The sequence below is a fragment of the Dromiciops gliroides genome, chromosome 3 (genome assembly GCF_019393635.1).
Source record: "Dromiciops gliroides isolate mDroGli1 chromosome 3, mDroGli1.pri, whole genome shotgun sequence".
NCBI lineage: Eukaryota > Metazoa > Chordata > Mammalia > Microbiotheria > Microbiotheriidae > Dromiciops > Dromiciops gliroides.
In genome coordinates this window covers 380,599,318-380,620,834 of record NC_057863.1, presented here as the reverse complement: position 1 = coordinate 380,620,834, position 21,517 = coordinate 380,599,318, and the positions used below count along the sequence as shown (strand labels likewise).

Here is a 21,517-nt window from a genome sequence, read left to right as displayed (position 1 = left end):
CACCTCCCCTCCCCTAACCTCAAGCACATAACCTAACTCATTTTTTTTCGAAAACCCTAGGGACATTCGATTTCCCAGGAAATAGCCTTTCTTCCACTCTCCTCCTGTCTCCTCCCTTCACTCCGACCATCTCTTGGAGGGGAGAGGGTGCCCACAAACCTCTACATTTTCCCCATCTAGTGTGACCAGCAGGTTTTGAATTGGGTTTAAATTACTTTAGTGTAATTCTTCTGGGGGACAATAGTTCCACGTCTAGACCTGGCTTTTTTTTTCCCCCCATCTTCGGCATTCCTCTCACTGCCCCTCTCCCCCTCCCTTTATTCCAGGATGTTTAACCCCACTGGGAAACAGAAATACATTTCGATATTGGCTCCATTCTTATCTATCTCTGAAGCAAGATGACCGGTATTCTTGATGGGATTCATTGCGAGGGCATGGGTGTCATCATTCAAATAGCTCCTGTCTGTTCTAAGTAGCCCTTTAAGCCTGCTATGTAGAGGTGTATGATAGGCCTTTTTATTCAGAAATGAAATGCAAAAGAATTTTTTTTAAGTCAGAAGGACAAGAAAAATCACACAATTATCACCCGGGATAAAATCCACATAGAATAAATTGCACAAATTAACCAAATAACACTGAACATACAATATATATTTTTAAAATGAGCATGTGCTACAGTAACCACATAGAGCCTAGAAATATTTCCATTATACCTAGTTTACAGGTTCATGTACAAAATCAGTTATAAATAGTCCACATCTAGAAAAAAATACACATAACCTTTGAAATAGATTTTATCCTTACATATAAACACTTTGTAGAAAAAATGGATATGAAAAAGTTTATTTTTTTAGCACCAACCTTTTTTTGTGTGTTTTTGATTAAAAAAGTATAAATTGAAAATGAATGGTTTCATTTCTGGAAGCTTGAATTGGATTGGATTGAGATCAAATGGGAACTTTAGGTAAAAAATAAAAACATATTCAGAAACATAGAAAAAAAGACTATGTTTGAGAGGTTGCAAGGAGACCTTAGAGGTAATAAACTATTAGAAATAGTACTAGGTCACTTCAGACATATATCCTTTTCAATCAGGGACTCCCTTCAGAACCCTCTTCAAGTTGGAGTAAAAATATGGATAATTATAACAACTTAGAGCTTAAATAACTCCAGTAACAACTTTGAAATTGCACAAAAATAAAAACTTTGACCAAATTAATATTTCAAAATGGAAATTACCATGTTTCTTACTGAAGTTTTAGGAGGCTCAGTTTTTGTTTGTTTGTTTAAGCAGTGTCCCTACATACAGTTTTCAGACTAGAAGAATAAACTTTTTAAAAATTCCAACTAAAAGTTTTTGTTAATGTTAACATCAGCTTAAGAAAGTTAGTAACCTGTCCTTTAAAGAGCATGGTACCAATTTATTGCTGTCATTTATTTATTTTTTGCTACAAATATAATCTTTCCCCCCCCAAAAATTTACAACTTCTGTACAAGTATTCAAAAAAGTGCAAAATTAAGACTTTTGTGTCCTCTGTGTATTTTTCTTTTATCCTCATGCACCACAACAAATGCAGTCTGTCTTTATTGCTGTGTCATGGAAGTAAGCCAGAGAGTAGCCTGCTGTGAATCTTAAAATTTCGGCTGTGTTGTTTCAATAGTATATATTTATATTTTATTTTTTTTCCAGTTCCTTAAGTGCTCTATTCACAGCCCACTGGAGGAAAAAGTCTTTTATACATCATTTGAACCTTGACTCGCACAGGAAGAGAAGCTATCATATAAAGAATCACTTAAAGACTCCAAATTATCTACACCAGGCCTATTGGAGCTTTTTAAAGATGCATCTTCATTTCTTCCTTTTCCTTCCCTTTGTCTTTCAACTTTATTCAGACAGTTCTTCTCTTTTTCTAATAAAATCACACTATTGCTGTTAAGTTTATTGAGAGACTCCAGGGAAATTTTAGATAATCTATTCTCAGAATCTTCTTTTGTTTCTTCAACTTGTTTCAATTTCTGCAATAAAAAAGGGAAAATATTAGAAACATATTTCTTGGGGAAATCAAGTTATATTCTCCAATATTCAATTATTGTCTGGGCAAAGTACAGTTTTAAAGGGATAGATTGCACTTACAAGCCTTTAACTATCTTCCAGCATAATTAGATGTAATAATGAAGTCAATTTTGGGGGATAAATCAGGGCTTTAATCATTTTACTGAGACAAATAGGTCCCAATTTGCAAAACAGTTAAGTGCCACTTAATTCCATTTTAAATGGCTGAATTTGAAATTCGTTCATGTAAATTGCCTTATTTTTCTTAATCAGAGTTTTTGACTTCTTTTCAGTTAATTTTATTGGATAACTATTTCCACACACGAAAGGGTGTTGGATTAGTTCCAAAAGTTAGAAACTTCTGGTTTTTTCCCCCTAAAAGCATAAAGTCTCTAAAGCTGCCATAAAATTTAGATACATGTTCACTTGTCAGAAATAGCTTCTCATTTTTTATGTCTAATATACCATGTCTGGACTGTGTCCATGTGCTTGCACACATGCACATTTGATTTCTAGCAAAACCCCTGTTCAAGTAGCCTCAACAATGTTTCCCCCGCCTTTTCAAGGCTGAAAAGTCCCAAAGAAACCTTGTTGGAAAGCATAGTAATGAGACTTTGACAGGGCACCTATCTTCTTGCAGGTCCTCTCAACTCAGTCAGGAATAATTGTGGAATATAATTGGAGAATTCTAAGTCTCTGTGAAACACTGCCTTAATAAAAAACAGTCCCCCTTTCAGTAAAATCCTCTAAACTTGAAGGAGATTAGTGACAACTTGAATAAAGTCAATTGCCCTCATGGCTCTGGTCTGCAGGGTAGGGAAGTGGAAATCACAAAATAAATTAGCAAGGAGTTAGAATCTGGAAGACATTCCTTGCTTTCCCTTCCTCCTCTCTCTCCTGACACCCCACTCCCAACCCCATCTACCACACTTTTGCCACCTCCACACAAGGGGAAGGGAGAAGTGGAAATGAAAGGTTTAATGATTAAAGTATTTTGTTATTACCCAGTAGTCCTTTATGAAAGCATTGTTTGGGGACTGAAAAGTTCTAGCTTTAAAATATTGACCACAAAATTTGAGTATCTTGGTCACCTTTGTACACAAATGTCTCTATTATTGAGAATTAAAGGGGAAGGAAATGTAAGGAAAAACTGCACACCAAAACTGAAATCCATAGTTTTAAGGAGGATCTTTTGACTTAGTCAAGAAAAGGAAAAATGACCTAAGGCTCTGTAGTTCCATGAGCATTATATATAAGGGGGTGGGGTGGGGAACTGGGCAATGAGAGCCCAGGCCTTATGATCTTACTTCGTGCCTGATATAATATCCTTTGTGGACTTGAATGGATAAATATTCTGTGGCCTTTTTCGTCTACTTACTGTGTAGCAGGGTAGTTTTTTTTTTTTTTGTTTGGCTGCTGTGCTAGAAATGTGTATACATACCAAAGGTACTAAATAGTCCAATCTCTCTATTTCCTGGCTACATTTGACTAAGGAAGATGAAATGCTATAAATCTCCAGGTGGGGGAGCCATAAAAATAAGTACTTAGAAGGCATAAAATAGGTAGATTTAGAGCCAGATGTGATCTCATTTATTTTCCTACCATTTTGCATATTAAAAACTGAAGTCCATTAGAGGTTACAATAACTTTCCTTTGGATATACAGGTAGTAAATGGTAAAGCTGGGATTTGAACCTCTACCCTGACTCTAAAGCCAATATCCATTGACTCAAAGAATTCAAGTTGCTAGGGACCTCGGAAGTCATCCAGTTCAACATTTATTTTAACAGATGAGGAAACCTAGTTACTTGCCCAAAGTTAAACAGCTACTAAATGGCAAGGCCAGAAATTGAATTCTGATCTTTTGATTCTAAATCAAGGGATCTTTCCACCAAAGTACAACAGAGGAAAGGTACATTTTACCCCACCATGCTTCTTCCCACTGAACGGGTCTAATTTTCAGAAACCAGAACCAATGATGAAATAGCTATGTCTGCTTAGTAAGGTGGTATGTTTCTATAGAAAAGAAAAACATAGGGCACTAAGCCAGATGATATTTCATTATTCTAACAACATATAGCAAGTAGTATTATGGAAAGAGCTAAATTTCTCTCTCAAATGGCTACCTTGAAAGCAGAAGCAGGTTCACAGAATAGATTAGAGAATTGAGAATTGGAGGGTAATTATAGAAAGGTAGCTCAGGAATCTGGAAGTAACTTCACTTAAAACTTTTAGGGGTTACTCACATCTTTGAATGGGTTAAAAGAATTTTTTAAATGGAAATACACATATATCTTTATCAAAAGAGTTAGAAAATTCTTGTGTTCAATGAAATATTTCACTTATAGCACTTTATAGTTTTTAAAAGTGTTTTCCCTTCCATTAGCTCTTTTAATCCTTATACCACCTTTATAGCTTATTAGTACAAGTATTCTTATTCCTGTTTTTCAGATGAAGATATTGATGTTCTGAGAAGTCAAGTTAGTCCTCAGGATTATATAATTTTTGAAATGACAGAACTGGGAATTAAAGTAAATCTAACTAAAAAGTTCACTGCTTCCTTTCCTTCCATCACAAAAGAGAAGATATTGCTCACTAATCCCTTTACCTGTTCCTTAATATTATTTTCTTCTTCTTACTCCAGTACCTTATTTGAGTAGCAGTGCCTTTTCTTTTATGTATATTTAATTTCTCTCATGCCTCTGGAAGATTTTTATCTGCCTAAAACAGATTCAGTTCTCCCCAATCATAAAAATACCCTTCTTTCTGTCTTATAGACCTTTTCAACAATAGCCCTATTTTTTTCCTTCCCTTTGCAGCTAAATTTCACAAAAAGTTATTTATACATATTGCTCCTATTTCATCACTATCTACTTTTCCTTTAGTGCCTTGAAATTAGGTTTCCACTTCTAGCATTTCACTGAAGCTGTTTCATTAAGACTCACTAATAACTTCTAATGACTATATCCAATGGCCTTTGCTTAGCATTCATACACCTTGACCTCTAAACCTTTGACACTGTTGACTCATCTAGTAGATATTTTTTTCTTCTTGTCTCCACATACATTACATACTTGGTTCTCTTTCAATCCCTATAAATACTCCTGCTCTCTCTTTGCTGGTTCCCGATTTTCTTTCTGTTCTCCTTTATAAGGGTTTTTGCTTCCCCAGTGGTTTCTCCTTGCTTTCCTCTTCTATCTTTACATGTTGTTACCTGACAATTTCATTCAATGCTTCTATTTTCTTGCATCCAGATTTACACTGCTCAGCAGTCTTCAGTGGCTTTCTATTGACTAGTGAGAAAAGAGTCCACACTATTCTACCTGGCCTTCAATATTCACAATCTCTAGTACCACCTCTCTTCTCAGTTTTATCTAATAATTCCCTTCCATGAACTCTTTAGTCAAATTTGACTACTAACTGTGTGAACCCAGACACCCACCATTGTTCACAATCCTTTACTCTAAGAATGTCTTTTTTTCCTCCCTGTTCACCTGTTAGCCCATCCCTTACCTTTAATTTTTTTTTAAGTGAGGCAATTGGGGTTGACTTGCCCAGGGTCACACAACTAGTAAGTGTTAAGTGTCTGAGGCCGGATTTGAACTCAGGTACTCCTGACTCCAGGGCCAGTGCTCCATCCACTGTGCCTCCTAGCTGCCCCCATCCCTTACCTTTAAAGCCCAATCAAATGTGATGAGTCTTCAGGAAGCCTTACTTGAGCTTCCTGGTTGGTAACAGCCTTTCTCCTAAGACCTCACAGTGTATTTTTCTGATTTGTAGTAAATTAACCATGTAATAGTGTATATTAGAGTTGTTTGTGTTTGTATCAGTTTACTACTTTATAAACTTCATGAAGATAAGGTCATAGGAAGACTTTATGTCTTCCTCATTGTCTATGCCTAACAGCCACTTAATAAACGTTTGTGGTTACTGTTGCTTTTTCTACTGCATCCCACTGATCTGATGCATCATAAGCCTTTATTACCATTACTTCCCCTCTGTAGAATGCTTTTCCCTCACCTTTGCTTATTCTTATCCTATCTACTTTTCAAGACTTATCTGAAGTCTTATCTCCTTGAAGCTTTCCATACCCATACTTATCTCCTATAGACTTTAATGTCTGTACTGCTCAAGTTTGTACATCACAATATAGCTTTTATTCTCTAATTGTCTCATGAATATCAGTTACTAGTGTCTCTAGCTATACAGTCATCGGTATGTGGGCAGGTCCCTGATCTTGTATTCATTTGTATATCCTCCCCCCCATATCATACACAGTGAAGGATATGTTCAATAAATATTTTTTGATTGATTAGTTAGAATTAATTCTAGTACCCGGAGACACTCTAACAATGGAGCCTGACACTGAACAAGGATCATTTCATTTCAGAACCTGTGGGTCTGCTTTTTTGTTCTTTTAGTTCATTATCCTGTTTCCAAACATAATCATATGCAAATAATCTCCAGCCAAGAATTATTAATTCTTTGAAAACATGAGATATTTATATTAACATATAATAAATAAATAAATATTTAGTTTTGCTGAGACACGTGACTTCATTTGTATAGACTTCATTTGTCAAGGTAGGAAACTTCCTCTATCAAGACAAATCAGGGTCCACTGTGCTACTTGTAGACTTAAAGAGATGCCTGGAAAACTGAGAGATTAAGTGAGGTTCCCAGGGTCACATAGTCATGACTGTGTTTGAGGCCAATTCTATTCAATATGGCACATTGCCTCTCTTTGACACAAATGGATTTTTTTGCAATACTCCAAAGTTTGGAAAATACACATATATACATACACATATATGTGTGTATTTATATACATATATATTCTCAATCTTCTGAAATATATAGCTGTTAATAAAGTAATGATTCATCCAGTACTTCTATATCCCTTATTTCATTTTGTTCTTAACATCATCCTATTAAGGAGGGAAGGGTGAAAAAAGGGAGGGCAGTGCGGGGGAGGGCGCAGTCAGAGGCAAAACACTTTTGAGGAGGAATAGGATAAAACAAGATAGAAAATAGAATAAATATCATGGGAAGGGAATAGGATGGAGGGAAACAGTTATGATGACTGATTATAATGGCAAAACATGGTACTTACTTTGTTGGATTATTATGAAGAAAATTCTTTGTCAAGTTTAAGGTACTATATAAAAGTTATAATGAAAAGGGTGCTATCAGGAAAACCTGGAAAGACCTACATGAACTGAAGCAGAGTGAAATGTACTATATACAAAATAACAGCAATAGTGTAAGATGATCTGCTGGGAAACACGTGGGTATTTTCAGCAATGCAATGATCCAATATAACTCTGAAGGACTTAGGAAAATTACAATCCATCTACAGAGAAAGAACTGATGATATCTGAAAAGAGATTGAAGCATATTTTTTTTGATAGTTCTTTAATCTGAAGTTTTGCTTTTGTCTATTTTCTTTCACAACCTGGCTAATGTGGAGATGTTTTGCATGACTACTCATGTATAAATTATATTGAATTGCTTGAGTTCTTGGGGAGGGGGGTGGGGAAGGAGGGAGGAAGAGAAGTTGGAACACAGAGTTTAAAAAAAGATGTCAAAATTTGTTTTTACATGTAATTTGGAAAATAAAATTCTAAACAGAAAAAAAATAAACATCATCCTATGATGTAAGAAAGATTTTCCACCTATTATACAAATGGGGCAACTGAGATGAGATTAAAGGATTTGCACACTATCATACTTGGTGGAATTGAAATTGAAATTCAGGCTTCCAGACTTTCAGCTGAAAACTTCTCATAATTTCACTTATTCAATCAGTCAAAAACATTGAAAGTTTTATCTATTCTAAGTACTAGAAAGAAAAGAAGATGTGGTCCTTGCCCTTGGGGAGCTTATAATGAAATAAGTAAAATAGAACATTTAAAAAGGCAATTATAGAATAACACAAATGATGGAAACAAAACCACAAACTATAAGCATAATAACCACAGATTAGGGTTTTATACTTTATAGTTAAAAAGCAAACAGAACCTAAAGTTCTCATCACGGAAGAATACTTCAAAAATTTACACATTAGTTCATTTATAGTTTCAGTGTGAGAGATAATTTATTACTTCAAATAAGACCACATTCTTTGATTATGATTTTTAGAGTCAGAAAATATAAACATCCTGCCAAAATGTAAAATAAAGAAATTAAAACCTGCTTATGAACTTCAAATACATGATCATATACTAGGTGGTGACTAGTGTCTTTAAAAAAGGTAAGAGACTTTAGACTGGAGGAACAAAAGGTTAGAGTTAGTAAAAGCAGTGTAAACTGGACACTAAATTATGATTTCAGTACTTATTTATTGTTGTAAATATTCAATTTTATTCTTTTCAGAAAGTAACTGCCTATCATGGTGGTTGATGACAGACCTATTTTGTAACATACAGATAAATAATATTTAGATGATGCTAGTGTGATTTGACTTATAGCAATCAGACTTGGGGATAGGCAGTAAAGGCTTCTTGGAAGCAATAGATATTGAGAATTTTGAAGGAATGGAGGGTTTTTTGATGCAGTGATACAATCACTAGGCCTATGCCCCAAAGAGTTCAAAGAGTTCATATTTAAATACAATTTTTATAGCAGGTTTTTTTTGTGGTAGGAAAGAAATGGAAACTCAGCGAGTGTCCATCTATTGGAGAATGGCTGAACAAATTATAGTCTAGAAATATGTTGGAACACTACTCTGCTTTAAGAAAAGATGAAGGGGGCAGCTAGATGGTGCAGTGAATAGAGCAACAGCCCTGGAGTCAGAAGTACCTGAGTTCAAATCTGGCCTCAGACACTTAACACTTACTAGTTGTGTGACCCTGGGCAAGTCACTTAACCCCAATTGCCTCACTAAAAACAAACAAACAAACAAACAAAAAAAGAAAAGAAAAAGAAAAGATGAAGAAAAAAAAAGATTAAGGGAATGGTTTCAGAGAAGAATGGGAAGAACTGAAACAGTGATGTGAACAGAATCAGGAGGGCAATTTAAATAACATTGTAAAGATAAACAACTTTTAAAGATTTAAGAACTCTGTTAAGTGCAATGACTGACTAATGGATAATGAATTTTTTTATCTTCCTCCAGACACAGAAGTCAAGGACTCAGGGTATAGATTGTGACATACTTTTTTTTTTTTTTTTGATATGGGCAATTTGTTTTGCTTGCTGTGCACATTTGTTACAATGGTTTTGTCTCCTTCCCTCCTTCCTACCTTTCCTGCCTCCATCTTCCTTCCTTCCTGTCTCCTTCCCTTTCTCCCTTCTTGGCTTCTCCCCAGTGGGCCACAGTGGGACAGAGAGAAAACAAATGCTCATTAACTGAGAAAAAGAGGACATGACTTTGCAGAAAATATGGGGCAGCTCACAAGGGAAGACACATGTGTGCAGGCAAGTGAGTAATGTATGGACCAGACCTCTGATTTTGCTGGCATAGAAACACCAGTGAGGAAAGTCCCTTTGTCAATGGAGATATGTACTTGCTCTGCAATTTATAGAGCAAGAATGTTGCTTGAGGGAACTAAGAGGTTGAATGGCTGCCTGTCCAGAACTGCATAGTCACTATGCAATTACCTAAACCCAGTTCTCCAGACTCTAAGGTTGGATCTCTATTTGCTACACTGGTCTTAGAGTGTTTTACAAGGGGTAGGATTAATCCAATCCTGGACTTTTGGTCAAAGCTGAAGATATGACATATAAATGATTTGGTTTTTTTTATAATTTCACAGATTCCACATACTAGAAAGATAGATCCAGAGAAGAATCACTTGTTTTTAAGTTCTCTGGAACTGAGGAGGTAGACAAGAAGCTCTGAGATAAAGTCCCTGCCCTATTTTAAGGTTTACCCTCAATAGTATTGACAGGGGCAGGTCATCCAGAGTCAAGGAAGATGTAGCAGTCAGTGGTTGCTTCTCTTTCCTCATTTAATCTTCTCCCTACTTTATCATTTATTGCCATCTTGGAGGTACTGCTTCAGAGATGAGACATTAAAAATGGAGTGGATGACCTTTGGTGACTACTTTAAGACCCTTTCATGCTTTTCACAAGACTGTGGCACTAACCCTGGCAACCTAGTCAAATTTCAACTTGGGTAATTACTTTCTCCTTATACTGAAATCCCTCTGTAACCTCGACTGGACACATTATTCTTCACTTGCCCTTCTAAAAAATTAATGTGCAGCAATGGTAATAGAGAACCACTATCTCAGTCCAACCACAGGGTGTAAGATGCGTTTCAGCAATGAGGGAACTTGGTGTTCCCTGGATGGATGGCTTGGGAAATCTTTTTTTGTCCTGGAGGGCAAAATGAGAGCACTTTAGTGATCTTTATTAGATGAAAGATTTGTTTTCAGGCAGGATTTACATCTATGACTGTTTTGTTAACTCTTGCACTCCTTTGCCACTCAATGCTCAACTCTGTTATTTCTGTTCCTCCCCGCCCCTCACAATGCAGGGACATGCTTTAGCTTGGATCAAAAACAACCAGAGGAAAAATGAGTAAGATATTAGGTTTCTTAGTATAAGGGTTAGGATTTCTAACCCTACCCCACTTAATGTAATCATATAAGACTAAGACTTCTCTTTGAATCATTCAATCAAAAGTATAAACTAGGTGCAAATTCATCCTTAATTATTTTTGGGAGGAATAATGTGTTGTGATAATTGGATAAAGATGATGATGCCCCACAATAATTATCATGTAACTAGCTGAGAGAGGAAGAAACACTCCTTTAGGCTTGTGCTAGTAACACAACATAATAGTTTGGAATTATTCATTCTAGCAATGATGGTGGAAGTACTCCATCCAAGACCATGAGGAAATCGAGGTGGAGAGGTGGTAGAAGAGAGAGACTGTATTTCTTCCCAGATGATTGTGTAAATTAAGGAAACTCATGACAGCCTTCAGAGGTTGCACCACACTACTGACTAGTCAGTGGTAGAATCCACTGGTACCAGTAGCAATGGTTTTCAGAGTAGTAGTGCCTGCCAAAAGATGAAGTGTCTGTAGGCGGAAAGGGATCATGACCCCTCAATGTGGTAACAAAATCCTTTGTCTTGACTTTTGTCTTGCCCCTGGACTTTGGTGATTGTGGAGGAGAGAGTAAGGTTGACAACTTTGTGCTTATTTGTCTCACTTAAATCCAATTCACTCACAAATCAATATATCACCCTCATGATGTCATTGATCCTCTTCAAGGTTGAAGGACAAAAAACAACAAACAAGAAGTATAGGTTATGGACCCTACAAGGGCACCAGCTCTTGGAGCCCAACAGAGAGCCACACCTAAGGGGAATGATTATATAAAGGGAGAACCAGAAGCATGAGGTACCCCCTTTCCCACATGTGTTTTCTATATGTATCATTTTACTGCAAGTACAGTTTGACATGTTTTGAATCTACTTTCTCAAGGGACTTGAGAGTATGCCCACAGTTTTGAATGAGATTTGAATTAATGGGAAAGCAATTTTAAGCACTTAATAAATACAAAGTATTAGGCTAAATACTGGGACTGGGACTATAAAATCAATACAATTCTTGCTTTTAAGGACTCACATTCTTTTTTTGTTTTTTGTTTGTTTTTGTTTTTGTTTTTGTTTTTGAGGGGCAATTGGGGTGAAGTGACTTGCCCAGGGTCACACAGCTAGTAAGTGTCAAGTGTCTGAGGCCAGATTTGAACTCAGGTACTCCTGAATCCAGGGCCGGTGCTCTATCCACTGCGCCATCTAGCTGCCCTGAGGACTCACATTCTAATATGAAACAAGACACATAAAGTCAAATGAAAAGGCCCCATGATCCTTAAAGTGTAGTGGCAAAACAGATGATAATGCATCTTTTTATTGTAATTTTAATTAAAAAATTATATTTTTCTGGTGTTGAACCATTTAATAGTACCAAGGATTTTGTCAGGGACATCTTTCTTTTCTAGGTTTCCAATAGCTGTTGCTACTGAGGAAGCCCACAGGGTGTTTCCTTAAGTGTCTCTCCTCAGGATGATGGCTATGGGAAGGGGGACTGGAAACAGGGCCACTGATTTGGGGGAACCCTGCTATTCCCTTTAACTTTGGGAACAGAGTCCTAGGTTTGTCTCTACCAAGGTCTGAGCTGAGGTAGTATTTGAGGTGGTAGAAGTACTTTGACCTACCTGAAACACTTTAAGACATATTGCATATGCACAAGTCATACATTTGAGTATTGTCAATGATTCTAGCTCATAAGAACCAAGCCATAATGCTTTCCCCATATAATTTATTAGTGCCTTTATGAACAAAAGTATATCTATATCTGACAGTCTCCTGACTGACAGGATTGATTGGGAATGTTTTCTTTGGTTATGCTCTCCATCACTGAGTATAATACATACAATACCCATCTATCTACCTTTGTTCATCACATTTGTGCCTAAGGTGATAATACACTTCTAGCACATGCTGTATGATAAAGAATACATGAGCACTACCTAAAGCAAATTCAGCATAAAATCCAACTATACATTGTGATATTATAAAATTATATTTGCATTTTAGAGTGATGCATTTCCTGCTGCTTTGATAAGAATACATATAATATTCTTTTTATTTTTGAAGCAGATGAGAAGAGGAAAAAGATAGGTTATATAATTTTCCATAGGAAGCCTCTTTCCAAAAGAAATCACCTAACACATTTTTAATGGTGGACATCATAAAACCTTACCTGAAGGAGCTAAATTTTTATAGTGAAATATTATGTGGGTACCTAAAAGCAAGGAAAAAATCTACTATATAATTCATCAACCCATAAATAGTTATTTAATATGGAATCACTTATAAGTAGACTTCAGGAGACCATTTAGAATTCACAATGCATTATAGTTCCCAGTTTATTAGGCAGTTTACAAGAGCCATGGAACCAAATGGAATTATAAACCAATGTATATCCCAAGAACATACTGATCTATTGTGGACATAATGATGTTAGCTTTACTCATCTTTGAGCCATTCATCCACTAATGCAATTCACATGTCAGGTCTAACACCAGCCAGTGGCTCTGCCTATGGATAAGGTCTATCCTTATGGGCACAAGATGCATCACAGCCTCAAATGTGGGGCAGCTTTAAAACTGGAACTGAGTGATTAAGTCTTATGTTTTTATTTCAAATAGTTGAATTTGTCCCACAATACTCACTCTGGATGGCTCCTTGGTAGCCTGCCTTAGGGAACAGAGAAGTAAGCTCTAATCTAGATGCTTTTATCAACATTGTCATACAATTGGGCATTATAATCACAAAGCTATAGGACTTCAAATGGTCATCTGGTTTATCTTGTCTTAAGCCAACTCAGACAGGCTCATCTGTTCCATTATAAACATTCTCTGGAGGAGAAGATTCTACATAGGAATTATTCTAAAGACATTTTAATATTTTGGATTTCTTGGAATAATGGCTCTCTCTTTTTTTATTATTATTTTTTATTATTTCCGGGCTATGGGGGTTAATTGACTTGCCCAGGATCACACAGCTAGTAAGTGTCAAGTGTCCGAGGTCAGATTTGAACTCAGGTACTCCTGAATCCAGGACCCGTGCTTTATTCACTGTGCCACCCAGCTGCCCCCAATGGCTCTCTCTTATATTATGAACCTAGTGTCTGCTTGGATAGAAAGATGTACTATAGTTAGGAGAGCACAAATGGAAATTAGGTGCCATTCTATATCTAGTTTCTTTGCTCTGCCACAATTTATCATGAGATCTTTGATTCATCACTGAAATTGTGGACCCAGAGTTTTACAAAGATTTAATTTATAATTATGCTGCTGCAGCCTTAGTGTTTTGAGGATTCAGCACCCAAGGGTCATTTAGACTCTTTCAAGGATAGATCAAAACTGTTTTTGTAATACTATTAAGATGTTATTTGTATATTAAAATAATCCTCCCTTTTCCAAACACATATCTCTGTGAGGACAGATTTTCTTCATGTACTTCTACTGAAAAAAAAAATTGCAACTGATTGGATGCACAAGCAGATATGAGAATCCATCTTTCTTCTATTAAGCCAAACATTAAAACAATGCTACTCTTTTAGCTGTTTTTCTTGTTGTTTTGGAAGGTAGTTATTTTTAATAAAAAATGTTATTTCACCAGGGCTGGATTTAGGAGGACCTGAGTTCAAATCCAGCCTTAGACACTTGACACTTACTAGCTGTGTGACCCTGGGCAAGTCATGTAAGCCTCATTGCTCCACCAAAAAAAATGCTATTTAAATTAACTTATAATGGGTTTTATTGTTATTTTAAAATGAATTGATAAATATTTTTAAAATCCCTCAATTTAATTTCTAATACAGTTAATATGGATAGTTATAAGCCACATAAATGAACCTTTTGTGGGTCATTAATAATTTTTAAGAATGTAAAGTGGTCCAGTGATCAAAAAGTTTGAGAACCACTAGCCTAGAGCACTGGGAAGTTACATGATTTCCACAGTGTCACACAGCCAATATGTGTCAGATATGGGACTAGAACCCAGGTCTTCTTACTGTAAACTATCTACTTAAAAAGCCATCCTGCCTATCCAAAAATACTAAAGGTAATTTTCCCCCATCAAAATGGGGGAGCATATTCATCCCCTACTGAAAATCACTAAATAACATTATTTCCTACAGTATAAATCTCCAACTCTGCCAGGTATTTAAGGTCATATTCAATATGGCGCCAACCCACTTTTTCAAGCTTACTTCTCCTTAGTCCCTTACATAAACCTTCTACTTCTGCCAGATTGGTCTAATCATCATTTCTAAAAATTCTATGAACTTTCCCACTTATATCTTTGCTTACAGTATATCCCTCCCCCCACCCAGAATGGCTTCCTGATTTCTTTTGAATTCAATCTTATTGTCTTTCAAGGCTTTCAACTTCCTCTACTGTCATACCCATGAGGTTTTCTATGTCCCCCAAAATTCCTGTGCCATTTGTTTACATTCCATCTCCCTAATAAGACTGAAAGGCCTTGAGGTCAGGAATATTGCTTTACATCTCTTTGTATTACACCATCTAATATGGTGTTTTGCATATACTAGGTACTCAATAAAAGTAGGTTTGTTTTCTTTTACTTTTTGCTCTTGTTGCTAAGTGTGTTCATACTATATATCTCTTTCATGATTTTATACAATATAATACAATTTTCTTTTAGCTTTCATCTTTCCATACTGAAAAATCACAGAGTATCTCCATTGTTTTGTCTGTTTTGTGGAAGACAGCAGATGTGTAGGCCTGAACAAAACTATCTCATGATGGCACCAAAATGTCTTTCTCAGGCAGCAGGATGAAGAGGGGCTGAGGAGCTGTATCTCAGTATAACTGATATCTGACCATTTATTGATTTCAGTGGAGGTAGTTGTTTCCTCTTCTTGCCAAAGGCCTTGACCTAAGAACTCCTATCACATGGCCATCCTGATCTGTGCCCTCTGGTGGGCTGGCAGCCATGCTCTGAACCATCTGTGGTTTTTACATGCTCCTGCAGCCCAGTTTGGCCAGCACTAGGTAATGCAGCAGCTGCCATTGTTCCCTGGAAATCTAGTAGGAATAACTACTGCAAGAGGCTTTCCAGGGGGTGAAACAGTTATTGAAAAATGCAGGCACATGATAAATGGTGCAGACATTGCCTCTGCCCCTTTCCTTTAAATGCTTCCTTCAGCTACCAAACATTGCTTCTGTCTCTTTCAGGCAGAGCCCCAGACAATTCGCTTAAATTCAGATCACTATCTCATTCAGACAGTTGGGAAAGGGTGATATGTGCTTCAGTTGTCCCAAGTTAGAATAAAAGCATCACAGCAATGACATTCCAAGGGGTGCTAAAACCTATGATGATATGGAGATGATAAAATTGCACCTATGCACACAATAGCAAATCAAGAAATTAAACCATGGGCATATTCAATCATAACTGCTTCATTACAGCAGTCTACCATCGGGCATGTTGATATCTTTTATTCCTCCAAAACAAGTATTAGGCAAACTAACCATTCTGTGACAAAACATTCTCTTGGAGTGCACTTAAGCTGAGTTAACACTGGTTTATGAGGCTAAGTCAGTCACACATTCCTATAAAAATAAACTGTATTTTTGCCTCACACGCACAGAGCAATTTGGTTTTTAAATTAACGTTAAAGTGAAAGGCACATTTCTCCCAGTGAAGTATTTCTGCAAAACACAACTGGGCAAAACCAACTCAATTGCTATGAGAATTAAATATGGATCAACAAAATCAATAGTTAATTGTGTAACTCAGGGTCTTTCATCTCAGATCCAATCTTTAAGAGGAGGTCCAGGGTATGTTTGCTTTTGATTTTTTAAAAAAGTAATATTTAAAATCTTGCTGTCATGCAAAATAGTACATGAGGCTTTCATATTTCAATTTTCCACAAGTTACTTTGCCTGCAAATAGTCAAGGTCATATTGATCTCAGCCTCTTCTGTTTACATTTAGAAATTCAGTGTCTTCATCAGTCAAACTGTCTCTTACTTTGTATCTGCTTTGTGCTTATGCCAAACAAACTTTATTGTAAAAATAATACAGCATAATATGTGTCTCAGTACCTGATATAGATATACTATTTGTATTATAAACTCCTCCTTGGTATATTTCTCCATATACTGTCCAGTAATTATGCAATTCCCCTCCCCTCAGTGAAATATTTGCCTTGAAAGACCCATGATTTTGTCTGATATAGCTAAAAGCTTTATGATTTTGGAATCTGTTGATAGACAGACAGGTGGGTTTTTCCATTAGAGGCCAGGAAAGGAGCCAGGTGTTGGGCATGATGGCTTTAGAGAACCTTAAGCACTCTCCTATCTTATTTACTGAAATGGATGAGAATAGAAGGTGAAGTGGTGAGTTGCTGCAGAGAAGAGAGTTGTACAATAGCATCCAGGAGACTAGAGGGGTGAAAGAGAATCTATGACCCTTGATACATTATGGTGGAGCTTAAAATGTAATGTTTGCACTCTTTTTTTTTTTTTAAGCATAAGCTTTTATACAATAAGTTTAGTTTTTTTTCCTCCTTTCCAGATCGTCAAAAGCCTTCACCCATTTTTTGGACTGAAGTTAAAATAATTCTTGAAATAATGAATCATTTTTTTTTGCCAGCTTGTCCAGAAATACCATGATTATTTTGCTATAGCAGACAATGACCTTCTCAAGGGAGGCCTATCAAACTCTCAGGATAAATAATGAGAAGGTCTCTTTCTTCAGCCTCAAGGAAAAACTGCATGGATATAAAATGTTTCTGAAACTACCAATATATTCATCACTGGATGGGCAATAGTATACTCTACGTGAAACCAAATGACATTTGTGTTTTTATGTAACAGAGGGTAAGAAGATATAGTCTTGGGGCAGCTAGGTGGTGCAGTGGATAAAGCACCTGCCCTGGATTCAGGAGGACCTGAGTTCAAATCCGGCCTCAGACACTTGACACTTACTAGCTGTATGACCCTGGGCAAGTCACTTAACCCTCATTGCCGGGGGGGGGGGGGGGGGGGAGGGGAAGAAGATATAGTCTTTGGAGGGACTTAAGGGAGACACTTAAGGTTTATTTGAAGAAGTTGGAGAAAAGAGAGTTCTCAGGTAGCAGAAAGAGCCCATTTTAAGCCTCCCCACTTCTGAGTCAATTATCGAAAATAACTGAAGCTCATTAATGTGGGTTTTCCCAGCAATTTGCAAAACACAGCTTAGATGTACCAGATTCCAAGAAGTTAGTCTATCTTGTACTGACCAGCCTAACAATTAAGCTCCTAAATAGAAAGAAATCCCAAAGACACAGGGTCCCTCTTGGAGAGACAACAAAAAGAGAAGGAAAGGACAGAGAGAAAAGGAAGGATCCTCAATATAGTGAAACCCAGAAATTAATACAATTTTTCTGGTCATTTCAAATGACAATACAGGGGCAAGGGTAGAGAAGCAATCTCAAAGGTAATCAGAACGCAAATGATATAGGGTTTTATAGATAAAATTGAAAACTGTCAGCGCCATCCTAAAAAAAATCCAGCAATGTACAAGTCAGGCATCAGAAACATTATTTCGCTGATCAACAAAAAATTTGAAAGGAAGAATCTTGAGCCCCTAAGAGCAATCTTTATATAGAATCAAATTTTTGTTGTGTTTCTTAGGTACTAGTCATGAATTCTACTATCGCCATATATTCACCTTCTTTAATTTTCTTTGAGAAAAACAAGTTGCCTGATCAGTATGTATAACATTGTGTGGAATCATCTTTTCCCAGAATAAAGTGATGCACATGCAAACTTTATATACGTATATATGCATATGTATACACACACACATATATATGTACACTCATTTGTACACATTTATACATACATATGACTACACACATATATATGTATATAGAGAGATACATACCTACATTATATGTGATTGTGTTCTCCATTTTGTCTCTGGAAGGGACTAAATTGGGGAGACAGAACTTAGCATTTTTTAATCAGTGGATAAGAAAGAAAGAAAGAGAGATATTTGGGGTACAGTCTTCCTTGAATATCTCAAAAAGTAACAAAGGTACTGATCATTCTGGGGTGGCATATTTTATTCTATCTAAAAGCAGGTTGATCAGTCAATGTATACATATATATATACATACATACACATATATGTGTGTATGTATATATATATTTAATTTTTGGTGGGGCAATGAGGGTTAAGTGACTTGCCCAGGGTCATACAGCTAGTAAGTGTCAAGTGTCCGAAGCTGGATTTGAACTTAAGTCCTCCTGAATCCAGGGCTGATGTTTTATCCACTGCACCACCTAGCTGCCCCCTGTCAATACATATTAGTCAAGAGTTTACTATATGTCAGGCATTATGCTAAACACTGGGGATTAAGAAAAAGGAAAAATAAAAAGTTCCTGCCTAGGGGCGGCTAGGTGGTGCAGTGGATAGAGCACTGGCCCTGGATTCAGGAGTTCCTGAGTTCAAATCTGGCCTCAGACACTTGACACTTACTGGCTGTGTGACCCTGGGCAAGTCACTTAACCCCCATTGTCCCGCAAAAAAAAAAAAAAAAAAAAAGAATAAAAAGTTCCTGCCTTTGAGGTACTTACAATCTAATAAGGGAGACAACCCATAAATAACTATGTACAAGCAAGCTACATATAGGGTAAATTTGGAAATATTCAACAGAGGGGACTAGGATTAAGAGGGACTATAGAAAGTGCAATTTGAGATGAGATTTGAAACATGCCAGGGAAACCTGGAATGATGTGAAGATGAGGGAGAGCATTTCATGCATGTGGAACTTCTATGGGAAATGACTGAAGTCCAAAGATGGAGACTCTTCTTTGAGAAAAAGCAAATAAGGTAGCATTAATGGATAGCAGAGTACTTGGTGGGGTATAAGGTATAAGAAGACTAGAAAGGCAGAAGGGCAGATTATTAAGGACTATGAATATCAAATAGAGCATTTCATATTTGATTCTGAAGGTGATAATCAGCCCCTGGAGTTTATTGAGTAAGGGGCCATGATCAGACTTTTGCATTAAGATGATCACTTTAGCAGCTGAGTGAAGGATGAACTAGAGTGGGGAGAGACTTCTGGCAGGTAGACCCACCAGCAGGCTACTGTAATAGATGAGGTGTCCAGTGATGAGGGCCTATACCAATCTAGGGAAAGTGTCAGAGGAGATAAGGGAATGTTGTGAAGGTAAAATGGCCAATTCTTGGCAAAATATTGGATATATGGTGGAGGGATGAGAATGAAGAGTCAAGAATGACACCTAGGTTGGAAACCTTGGGGAACTGGGAGGTTGGTGGTACCCTAATAACAATAAAGAGTTTTGAATGGGGGAGGGTTCCTGAGGAAAGATAAGGAACTCAATTTTGGACATTGAGAGTTTTAAGATGTCTATATAATATACAGTTTGAGATGTCTAATAGTAGCTGGAGATGCAAGACCAGAGGTCAGCATAGAGATTAAGGCTGGATAACTAGATTTGAAAATCATCAGTATAAAAATAGTAATTGAATCCACAGGAGTCAAGTGAAATAATAAAGAAAAGAGAAGAGGCTTGAGAACAGAGCCCTGTAGGACACTCATGGTTAGAGGATGTGGTTTGTATGAATATCAAACAAAAGAAATTCATATAGAGCAGCCAGATAGATATGAAGAGAATCAGGATAGAGTACTGTCAGGAAAACCTAGGGAGTATGAAGGAGCCAAAGATGATTGACAGTGTCAAAGACTTCAGAGGTCAAGAAGGATGAAGATTGAAAAAAGGCCATTGGATTTGTCAATTAAGATATCAGTAATTGTGGAAAGAGCAATTTTTGCTGACATGATGTTTGTTGGAAGCTGGACTACAGAGAGTTAAGAGAAGAGGAAAGGAAGTGAAGGCATCTACTTTAGACTGTCTTCTCAAGGAAGTTAGCCACAAAGGAAGAGAAGTATGGGATAATGATTAGCAGGGATGGATGGATCAAGTGAGGGTTTTTTGAAATGAGGGACACTAGGTCATGTTTATAGGTGGTAGGGAAGCAGCCAGTAGACAAAAAGATTGAAGATAAATGAAATAGTGGGGATGGTAGATGGGGAAATGTCTTGAAGACAGGATAGAATGGGATCACTTTTACATGTAGGGAGATTAGTTAGCCTTGACGAGGAAAAGGGAAAGGACCATCTCCTCATGTGAAACAGGGATGAAGGAGGAGAGAGTGGTAGGTTTTAGAGTGAGGGGAGAAGAGGGAGCCTTTGGCAAATGGCCTCAATTTATTCAGTAAAATATGTTCTAGGTTGAAAGGATGGGGGAAAGGGGAGTCATGAGAGGTTTGAAGAGGGATGAAAAGGTTTGTAAATGTTCAGGGTCAGTGCTAGGATTTTGGAGGTCATGGTTTGCAACATGGTATGGTATAGCTGAATGAAAAAGTTTTAGGAGTAAATTTTGTAAGTAGTGGGGGGACTGAAGTCTATTACCTTGCCCTCTGCCCCTGAAAAGAAATTAGAGTTCCAGCTTGTCGAATGATAAGTAGGACTGCTGTTTCTCTCTCAAAGATGTCACATATAGTTCAATGGCAATAAGAAAAGTATAAATCCTTTAAATCATCAACAAAAATCTATGCTTAAGCATTTGTGAACAATTCTGTACTAAGTATTCCTGTTGGATGTCATATTTCAGAAGTACTTTTTAAAAAAACCATAAAGCCAATTGACTTGTTCTTTCCTTGCCTTTCTCCTCCACCCCCAAGAGATTTACAAGGAAGAAGATTTAGGGACATTCTCTCTCTCTCTCTCTCTCTCTCTCTCTCTCTCTCTCTCTCTCTCTCTCTCTCTCTCTCTCTCTCTCTCACACACACACACACACACACACACACACGACTCTCCAATAGAAAAGCTGAAAGAAGCTCATTGTAAGTAAAGCAAGAAATTACCCCTCACACCATTTTTCTAAGTACATTTC

The 21,517-nt window shown here is 37.0% G+C and overlaps 1 protein-coding gene across 1 annotated transcript in view; it reads right to left on the bottom strand.

The window, feature by feature from the left end:
* Window positions 1-549: 549 nt before the first annotated feature.
* Window positions 550-21,517, bottom strand: part of NCKAP5 (NCK associated protein 5) — a 1,132,898-nt gene continuing 1,111,930 nt past the window's right edge. The window contains 1 exon segment of the mRNA XM_043991612.1: window positions 550-2,016. Within this exon segment, the coding sequence (XP_043847547.1) occupies window positions 1,735-2,016 (282 nt within the window). The 3' untranslated portion in view covers window positions 550-1,734.